This window comes from Solanum stenotomum, chromosome 4 (assembly GCF_019186545.1).
Source record: "Solanum stenotomum isolate F172 chromosome 4, ASM1918654v1, whole genome shotgun sequence".
Taxonomy (NCBI): domain Eukaryota; kingdom Viridiplantae; phylum Streptophyta; class Magnoliopsida; order Solanales; family Solanaceae; genus Solanum; species Solanum stenotomum.
In genome coordinates, this window is record NC_064285.1 from 58,226,936 (window position 1) to 58,237,217 (window position 10,282).

The 10,282-nt window shown below is 33.9% G+C and overlaps 2 protein-coding genes across 3 annotated transcripts; both read right to left on the reverse strand.

The window, feature by feature from the left end:
* Positions 1-1,821: 1,821 nt before the first annotated feature.
* LOC125861592 (uncharacterized) lies at positions 1,822-2,784 on the reverse strand. The gene has a single exon (XM_049541452.1). It carries the CDS (start codon positions 2,782-2,784, stop codon positions 1,822-1,824), a length of 963 nt encoding a protein of 320 aa, XP_049397409.1.
* Positions 2,785-3,546: 762 nt separating this feature from the next.
* Positions 3,547-9,029, reverse strand: LOC125862082 (RAP domain-containing protein, chloroplastic). Of its 2 annotated transcripts, XR_007446019.1 has the most exons (4): positions 6,968-9,029; positions 6,747-6,829; positions 4,338-4,522; positions 3,547-3,864 (listed from the first exon to the last, which is right to left on the reverse strand). XR_007446019.1 is itself a non-coding variant. In XM_049542070.1 (3 exons), the coding sequence occupies exons 1-3, from the start codon at positions 8,859-8,861 to the stop codon at positions 4,415-4,417; spliced, it is 2,085 nt and encodes a 694-aa protein (XP_049398027.1). In that variant the 5' UTR covers positions 8,862-8,952; the 3' UTR covers positions 4,230-4,414. The 2 variants fall into 2 exon arrangements, 1 of the variants encoding a protein (XP_049398027.1); XM_049542070.1 differs by lacking the exon at positions 3,547-3,864 and having other exon boundaries at positions 4,230-4,522; positions 6,968-8,952.
* Positions 9,030-10,282: the final 1,253 nt, after the last annotated feature.

The following is a 10,282-nucleotide window of genomic DNA, read 5'->3' on the forward strand; positions in this document are numbered from 1 at the left end:
TGTGTTTAGTTAATTAATTTTATATAAATTTAAGTGTTTATTTGTGTACATTCAAAATTGTAGGATATAGATACTAATTGAATCTAAGTATTTTCTCAGTCTCATATCAGTTGATCATCTTACTAAAAATAATTGTTTTATATTAGTTGTCCACCTTATTAAATTAAGAAAATTTCAATTAAAATTTTCCTATATTATCCTAGCAATTAATTGTTTTTAAAAATGTTCATATTTGTTTGTAAACTTTGCAAAAAGTTTTATAAGGGGTGAGTTAGTAAAATTATCTTCTTCTTTTTTATTTTCTTAATATGCATGTAGAGAAAAAAGATCAAACTAATATGAAATGGAGGAAGTATACTTTTATGTATTATACCTATGGTAGGGAAAACGGGTCAAATATATAGATATCCGCTCAATTAAATCGTTTTAAAATGGATGTTATCCAATCATTTAAAAGTGAGTCAAATATGAATCAACTCATATTATCATAAAATATGAATAACTCAGGGATATTCACCAATCGCACTCTCCTTAATATATGTAAGGGTATATGAGACTCTAAAAAGTGCACATATTAAGGATGTATTTGGTATGAACGAAAAATTAGTTTTATTAAATATTTTTCAATTTTTTCATGTTTGATTGACATAAATATTTTGTAAAAATATTTTTCAAATGGACTTATTTTCCTCTAATTTAGAAAAAAGTGATTTCCATACCTAAAGTAAGGGGAAAAAATCAAAACTTTTCTTAAAGTAGGAAAATACTTTTCAAAAGTACATCCCTTAAACCTCACCACCCGAAATGAGTCCAAGCCTGTGATCCAACTTAACAAAGAAATAATGAAAATATTTTTTTTTATACCAAACATACCCTAAAAAGAGAAAAAGAACAAAATAAAATATTGTAATTGAAGTACGTATTTCTCTACATAATATTTAATGTGGGTAATATTGATCCTATATTATCCATTGAGTTCACCCATTCTCAAATCATATTAAGTATTAGTTGAATCAAATATTTTATCTATTTTTATTCAACTCATTTTTAATCGACTCATATCCGACTCGACCCACTCCTGATCGTCTATATGTTATGGCAAAAGATAAGAAGTCATGGAGAAATCAGAAGATAAGAAAGATAAACCAACTAGTCCCTTTAGCAAAATAATATTAATTGAAATGGACATACATACATTCCAAGACTCCTTATAGCTACATAGATAAATTTCACAACCATGCCTTCAATCAATAGTTATTTTGGGACCTCAAGAAGTTAATATTCCTCTTGCAACCTCAATTAATCATGTCAAATATATAAAAAAGGAAATGCTTAAGCAACACATTGTTTAAGACTCGTAATAGCTAACATTTAGCCTCTGTACACATAACATAATTTTCCGATGAAGGGTGTACACCAGACCACCCTTCACCTAAGATGGCTCCGTCTCTGCACTGCAAATGGACTTTCTAGTCTAGTAGCTAAATGACAGCATGGGCGTAGAAGGTCCCGCATTGTCTAGTGGTTAAATGAAATCTAGCTTCACCCTTCCAATTTGGTAGGGGACCAGTAGTTGATTACAATAGCCCATCCACAGACAATGATCATGTAGTGGGAGAATTTAAGCGATCAACAATATATAGTTACAACGATCATTTCATAGGCAAAGAAGAGTCGTTACACGAACAATATGAGCCCTCATTAGTCATGGCTTGATATGACATTGTAAGATTTGCGATTGAAGTATAGCAATGAATTGTAGTTCAAACCAACTAGTTAAACTAAAGGTGAACACGAAGTTTCTCTTAAGCTAAAACAATATTAACTAACCTCATTTTCATCGTCATCATCTGATCCACCATCTTCTTTATTCTTCTTGAGACGCGTTGTTCCACCCTCCTTACTAATAGGTAACTTCATTACACCAAATGGCGTGTCCACGTTAACATGACCTTTCATAGTGTAGCCAGTACCTCTCCCGCGAAGCATATCCCAAAGAGCAGAACCAAAATCTTTCGGCCTGAAAGTAATAGGAAGATCTATATAGCTGACTCCATTCTTCCCGATCTTCGCACATTTCTCTAAATCAGCACCACCAACGTTGACATCGGATAACCAAACATCATAATCAAGTCCATTAACCGCGAGATCAAAGTCATTCTTATTCTCTAGTCTCAATTTAAGAACAGCTATTGTTTCTTCAGAAGAAAATTTTTGAAAATGTATTTTCTCAACATCAATATCGGGCTTGTGAGGTATAGGAATCTCGCCTTTTTTCTCAAGAGGCAGAGTAAGTCTACCAAAAACAGGTACATCAACAATGAGGTCTACTTTAATCCGATAAGGAATGATACTTCCAGGCTTTATATCACGATATGTATCTTTTATGTCATCATATACCAAATTCACGGGTATTTTCACAGTTTCTGAACTATGTGCATGGATTGTTCCAGCATCAGGGATCAATCCTGAGATCAGTTTCCTTCCATCACTCTCAATCAAGTAATTTATATCGATGAGAGGGATTGGAATGGGATTTGGATTCTTCACTAACACATCTGCTACTATTTCTGCCTTTTTTAGATTGATATAAGGGAAATGAACTGCAGTAACATCTGCAGTTGGTTTCCCAAATCCAACTTTTTCTTCGATTTTATCACCTACATCTTCGATGAAGTCCTTAACTTTACCAACGAATCCACCTTTTTCCTCGTCTTCTCTGTCTTCCTTGTCGTTGTCTCGGAAAGACCTGCCAATTTTTTCCGATTTTCGTGGAGATGACATAGCTTAGAACATGATCAACAACAAAAAAAACAAAGAATTACCTGATATGTAGAACAAAAGGGAGTACGAGGATATTGGACTTCCTAACACGTCTTTTTCAGTTACATTCATGTGGTCTATTATACAATACACCACATACTTTGTTTACATACTCTATTGTAGAATAATGTTGAATAAAGTGTATTAATAATAATTGTACTCTATTAATTAGTTATGATAAGATTATTTCTTATGCAGTGTTTAGATTAGTGTATTAAAAACTATACTATATTGCATTATCTCTATATGTTTGTTTCCAAAAATACCCTTTGGGAAATGCCTGGAGAGGAATTTGAGGGGTAGTCAGTGACGGCTGAAGCTAATTAGTGGCCTAAAGCCAAAAATAAGTTTGAGACCTAAATTTTAATTATTTTTTTATATTTGAGATTCAAGTTATTTCTTTCTTTTTAATAAAAAAAACTTTTATTTTTTTATGATCTTAAACTAAAGCTATATATATATATATATCAAAATATTTTTTAATCTTGTGGTCTTAAACATATCATGTGGAAGTTAACTTTAAAAATCTATATATGTTTATAAAGCTGAATAAAATCACGCTGATGTGGCATGCTTCATTGATCAGTATTNAGTTATGTCATTAACTAATTTAATGTATGTATTGAAACTCCACCTCAATACACAATAGAGTGTATTACTCTCGCATTAGTTATACATAGGCTAAAAAGATATATCAAACAAGATATTAATAAGACACAAAACTAGTATATGCATTATTTTTTCTAATAATGCATGGAGAAAACATACAAATTCTCTCTTGAAAATAGTATCCAAACACATTGGAAATAAAAACTACTACATTATAGTGTCAGTTTCCATCCCTCAAGCAAAACGAAATTCTTTTGTCAAGATTTCCACCTTCTTTTCCAATGAGTTATTTGCATACTGCATTTTCGTCAACCTAACCGGTTACCTTTGAAACGACGCCTTTACACCTTAATAAAGTAGTTACTTGCATATAGATGTAGCCAGATCATCTCAGAACACAGGAACAACTTTATGGCTTGGGTAAAAAGATACCTGCATAAAAAGCCAGTAGCAGCAGAATTACTAGCAAAATTATAAGTTCTGCAGCATATAGATTGAACCTAAAGTAAAAGGTTGTGTGGTATGCATACTTTATACAAAGTTTAGTACTTTCTAGAGTCTGCATGCCTCGTACTGTATGCGTGCTTCTATTACAAGTATACGACTCCATAAACCATTAAAGAGATCTCAATGACATCAAGGATTGATATTCAGTTAGGAAATCGTAAATCTATATCTTCAAGTAGTAATACCTCACAAAGAGGACTTCGCCATAGGAACATTGTCAACCCAGCAAAACAAGAATATTTGTTGCGTTGACGAAGGATACAGGAAAAATAAACAGGCTTACCACAAAATTTAGTTCATATAATTATACTTTATTAAAATTTAAAAGTAATTCACATTAGTATAGAATTCAAAAGTCTGAAGACATTTAAACTTTGAAAAGTAAGAGAAGTATAAACCTGCTATATGATAGAGGAACGAAGAAGGAACGAGTGAAGCACAATAAAATACAGTTATGGTTTTCCTATTCTATTCTTCAATGACCATCTTCCATTTCCACATTGAAGCTCCCTTCATTGAAATGATCTTTGATAATGCCACGGAGATACTCTAACTGCTCAAACCCTCCTTTGAGCTCTTCCCACTGCAAAGTTACAATCAACAAGGACCACTTAGTCAAATTGCGATTTGTCCTGTTTACATTTTACATTAAAAAAGAAATGCAAAAATATTTGTGTCCATGAACTATATGTTCACAAATTATTAATATGTGTGGAAGAAGGTAAATACAACATCAGACCAACATCTAATAATAGAAGCTGCTCTGAATAGTTTTCTTTATTTGATTGAAGTACCCTTCTATCATAATAACACCAAGGGAACTATGGATATATAGAAACAGCCCTTGCAAGAAGAGAATGATTTTTAGTAACTTATTTCCTTTATTTCCTCTCCCTGCAAAAAGATAGATGTGAATGTTTTTTCCCTCAAGTTTGCCATAACACCCCAAAACTTCTGGGGAGCAACTTACCATGGGATTACATGGTCTGACACAGAAAATGGATATTCTGGTAATGTTTCATAGGAAGCCAATAGTTGTTCACCCTTCAAAATAGATAAGACGTCCTAAACATACACATCAGCAAGCTAGGGTCACCCCAATGGGCTCTTAAGGCTGTTTGTCTGATATATGAAGGGAATCAGGGGATAAACTGGGGGAATAGGCATGGAGGCTTGCTATCACAACATCACTTGGTTTGCTCATATTATGGAAGACAGAGAGGTGAAGTATAATGCTAAACCCAGACCCTTGCTTCCTGCAAGCTTTGTTTGTATCACACTTATCAATCTGTCTGTCTATTTTCTCTTTGACATTTAGGGGTCGTTAGGTACAAACATTGATAATGCAGGGATTAGTAGTGCAGGGATTATTTTTTGTCAAGTGTTTGGTTCATTACTTTCCACTTAATCTTGTGTTTGATTTAAAACTCTACAAAAAATTTCTTTCCTATTATACCCTTGTGTTATTATGAGGTTGTTAATTTCATGTATTTGGGTCAGGTAGATAACCGCCGGACAATATTATTTTTTTGTAGGATTTTCTATTCCATTTAACAAGTTAAGTCAAATATGTATGTATATATATATATATATATATATATATAGATAGATAGATAGATAGATAGAAAAATTGTTATTAATTTTAAGGGATGATGTACCACTATAAAGAGATCATTAATGGCACAGTGTATTTCTAATTTTTTGTTGGTCAAGTATATCTTAAACTTAACATTGATTTAAGACTACTTAAATTGTTCAATACCTAAAGCTTGTTTTTAAAAATAAAAATAAAAATAAATAGTTCAAGTGGTTAATCGATAAACTATCTTGAATAAAAAAAATCAAGAAAAAATGGAGAATTTTTTTTTTAGTGAAATCATTAAATTACACAAAACGAATTTGGAGAATTAAAAAAGAACATTTATAACCATTTCAATATAAATAAAAAGGAAATTAAATTACAAAAGAAATTTAGGAAAAGGAATAAGGGGATAGTTTAGTCATTTAGGGTCTTATCCAAGGTTTGTTAAACCTTGGATTAGTTATCCCTCCATTTTCTAGGGATAAGATAAGACCACATATGGTGGATAAGCAATCCATGGATTAAATTATATAAAGTAACCAAACAATGTATTAGATGGACTAAATTTTAATCCATGGATTATTTTATCTAATACCGCCTACCAAACGGGTCCTTAGTTTCTAATTAAGTGATGAATGACGGTGGAAAACGTTGAATCCAAGGGAGTGTGTTGCGGACCCACATTCTGCTGAGCTAGATAACCTGAATGTGGCGCCAAGGAGAAGTACACATTTGAGGACTGTGCCTAAGAAATTAACTGATTTTGTAGTGACTCGGACAAAATACGAGAAGGGCAACATATGTACTGGGAGTTAGTATAAGTAGCTAAAATGAGGATGAGTAAGGGTAGGCAACAAGTCATAGAAATTTCTTATTCTCACCCTTGTGTCCTTCTAATCTTCATCCCCTTCTTTATCTTTATTCATGCTTCTGTATTGTTTCTGTTTCCTTCAAGTTTCAGTTCTATTGTAATCATATTGACAGTGTTTGTTAATAATATAGTACTTGAGATTGTTATTGCTCCAGAATGTGTGAACCTAATGTTGGATGGAAATCCTTCAGTGGTTCCCATGTTGAACTAGTTTTCTCCCTCTTCTTGGGGCAGGAAGCGGAAGGTGAGAAGTAGTTCACAAAAACATCTCTCATTCAGCTTTACTAAGATAAGAATGCCAATAATCTTCAATCAGATATAACTGATCATAAGTGAAAATATGCCAAAACTTACTTCCTGATGAGGGACAGATACGAGCTTCCAACCAGCAGCAGTGATAAATCTCCGCTTTAGCATTGTATGTCCCAAGGGGGATCCTGCAAGGGGGGTAATAACGTCATCTCAGATTTCAGAAAAATGTAACTTTTTAATAATTCGGAAAACGGATGATTAAAAAAAGTCAAGATACTAACAGGTCTGCAGATGATAATGAATTAATAAGAAGCTATAAACACCTGAGTTCCTTGAGAAATGAGTAGGGCCGTCTATCTCAAGAGCAACTCTTTTGTCAATGACCGCTGCGTCCAGGGTATAACCAACCACGGCATGTTCTCTTACCCAATCTAGCCCAGTGCTTACAAGAAGGCAAGCAATCTCCTTCTGAAATGAGGAAGTAACCTTCTGATTGAACCGTTTTGTCCTTCCAGCACTGGAAATTTTTTCCTCCAGTTCACCTTTCAGGGATAAGTCAAGATGTGAGTACTCTAGCTTGAGACATTGGTTCACAAGATGAACTTGGGAAGCAAACATAATGTCTTCTCTATACTGCTCATATATCCGTTGCTCCTCAAAATGGCTGAGAGCATTCCATACATTGGTGAAGAAAACTCGATTCATCTGCCCAAGAACAGCATAAGACCATGATATATTACCTAGCTGATCCCTATTAAAACTTAGCACGGGAGAGTTAATTGCTCCAGAATCAACATCTGCAGTACCATCCGGTGTTCTTTCTTTACTATAAGGTAATTTATCATCTTTCAAGCGGCATTTGAACTGATTACCATCACTAAAAACATTATCAAGTGCATCAAGCATGGGACCAGGTTGCTCATACAGAGAAGCAAAAGCCCACAAGACTTGAGCAATCTCTTGAGGCTGAAAAGTATGAATTATGTCCGAGGCCCTTCTCGCTAACCTCGAAAACAGTTCCGGAGCAGAGTGCTGCATTGATGCAAAGGCCCCAGCTATATTAGCAACATTTTGTGAATTGAACTCCTCAACCATAGTCGATGCTACTTCTGCCACTCTGTCCATTTCTGTCAAATAGAGAAGCTCACCACCAATTTTTGACAGTGCCCACGCAATATTTGAAACACCCTGTCCTGAGCACTCAGGCAAAGCAGTCATAGCAATGCTTACAAGCATACACATCTCTCTTTGGCGAGCAAATGCCAACCTTCTGCTCCTAGTCATTGAAACTTTCTCCATGTTCTTCGCTATCCTATGCAATGATGTGGCTATATTTAATGGAGAAAGAGGCGATGGGGTAAGCCCTTTCGCAACAGCTGAGACTGTCTCAGAAGTGACTTCTAACACTTCTTCAGCTGTCAGTGCTTCAACAATTGCTTTATTCAAGCTAATTTCTTTCTTACGATCCGATGGTCCTGCAAATTCAGATAGCCTTTGGACAAACGTTTCCATGTTTTTAGCTTTCTGTTCCTCAAACATACCATCAGCAAACATGCTTACTGTCATTTTAAGGTCACTTCTATTACCTAGAGGAACTTCAACATCCAAATCGAAATCCTCATCATCCGAGTCAAATTCCAACTCTCCATCAATTTCTTCATCCGGTCTTTTCTTATCAACCTTAGATTTAATCTTCTTCTTCTTCTTCTTTTTGGTCTTTTTATTTCCACCAACCATACTCTTTATAACAGGAGTCAATCCTCTAGCTTCAATAGACTTAAGAGCAACTTTCCTAGCATTCATACACCAATCCATTGTTTCTGTATTCTTAAGCAATCTAGAATTTACTTTCTTTTTCTTCTTTTCAGGTAAAACATCTCCAGATGGCTCCATCTTTCCAAGGAATTTTGCTTCCCAGTCCACCTCGGACGGTTCCTCCCTAACCTGATTTTTACTATCACTAGAACCCTCATCATCATCATCATCATCTTCTTCTTCTTCTTCTACTTCATTTTCAACCAAAGTTTTAGTTCCTATGGAATTGTGACTTCTAGAAGGATTTAAGCAACATATATGAAACTTGGAGGATAACTTAATTCTTGAATTACTAGTTAAAAATGCAGTCTTTACAGGATAAAAAAGCAAGTAATTTTTCATTGTGATATAGGAAGGAGGTATTTTGAAGCTAGGGAATGTGTTAATAACACCTGTTTCCATGATAATTGTTATGAAATTACTACAATATCAAATATTTAGAGTAAACAATCAAATAAAAGTGCAAATTCACTTGTAATAAATGGCAAAGAAGTATGAAACTTACTCAACCATAAAAATGGAGTTTAAGACTCCAAATTATGGGGTGGAGAGAGAGAGAAAGAAACGTACAGAGTGCTTCAATCGCCATGGCTGAAGAAGATAAACCAGCGGGTCGAAATTTGGGCCTAATAAGCAAATCCACACATTCCTTTTCTCTGGTCTCAACCCAAAATACTATGTGGGCCTTTGGGAATGCTAATGCTTGAAACTTGACCCTCTAAAAAATGACTAAGAGTTTCACCTTAACTATATTTTGTTTAATTTCACTAGTTTAGGAGCTAATTATTTAGATATGTTCTAGTTTGCAATATTAGAAATCTTACAAATTTTTGATGTGTCTAGATACTCGTATCTTGGGATACATGATGTCAAAATTAGGTGTGATTGGTTCTAGATACATTGTATCCAAGTAGATTCGCATGTATCGATAGAAAAATCTTCCTCGTCTCCCTCACATATCGCTTGCGTACTCTCCTATGTAATTGATATCCCATATACATACATATACATGTATCTAGTGTGATTCGCATGTATCTGGATACATGGCTATCTCCCTTCTCATATCGCTCGCCTCTCTCCCTATTTTATTGTATCTGATTGCAAAAATACATGTATCTAGATGTATCTCTCTCAAATAGAAATTTCTTAATCAATCATAAAATACGCAATTATTTGAAAGTATAAATAGAATTAGTATATATGATATGTATGTATATATGTATAAGATAGTTCTTTACAACTATATGTTAGAATGAGGAGAGAGAACAAATGATGTATTAATAAATACAACTTATACCATTAATTTGTGTTAAAGAATACAATTGTATCAACCAATACAAATATATATATATATATATATATATTTCATGTATATTTACTTTGTATCAAGTGTATCAATGAATACAATTATATAAACAAATATAATTATATCCTTTGAATTCAAGAATAATATCTCCTTTTATGCACTTCAATTGGTTATCAAGTCACTGATTTACAGGGTTAAATGTATGACCATAGTGTCCCGGCCTCTAATCGCCTACTGCAATTGACATCCTAACTACATTATTGAGCGGGGATAGACTGAACCAATTGCCGAGCATTACATTTTTATCTAGTTTTGTAATCAAGCAAGGTCTCTAGGTATATCCCAATCCTAGATACAAATCAACCCTAGTTTCTAAAGAAGATCATGCTCCTTTTGTCCCACATTCTATCCTCCTATCCTTCTCTCGAGTTCAATTTGGAAAATAAATTTATTTCAATGGTGGCTAATTATGAAATATCAAATCAAGAACAAAAGAGTAATTTATGCAATTACCAAC

Bases quoted from the DNA above. Each gene is read 5' to 3' on its own strand.
- LOC125861592 (XM_049541452.1), bottom strand. From the start codon at position 2,784: ATGTCATCTCCACGAAAATCGGAAAAAATTGGCAGGTCTTTCCGAGAC.
- LOC125862082 (XM_049542070.1), bottom strand. From the start codon at position 8,861: ATGGAAACAGGTGTTATTAACACATTCCCTAGCTTCAAAATACCTCCT. The intron at 6,830-6,967 runs GTGTTTATAGCT...CCCCCCTTGCAG, and splicing joins TCATTTCTCAAGGAACTCAG to GATCCCCCTTGGGACATACA. The intron at 4,523-6,746 runs GTAAGTTTTGGC...GTAACTTTGCAG, and splicing joins TATCTGTCCCTCATCAGGAA to TGGGAAGAGCTCAAAGGAGG.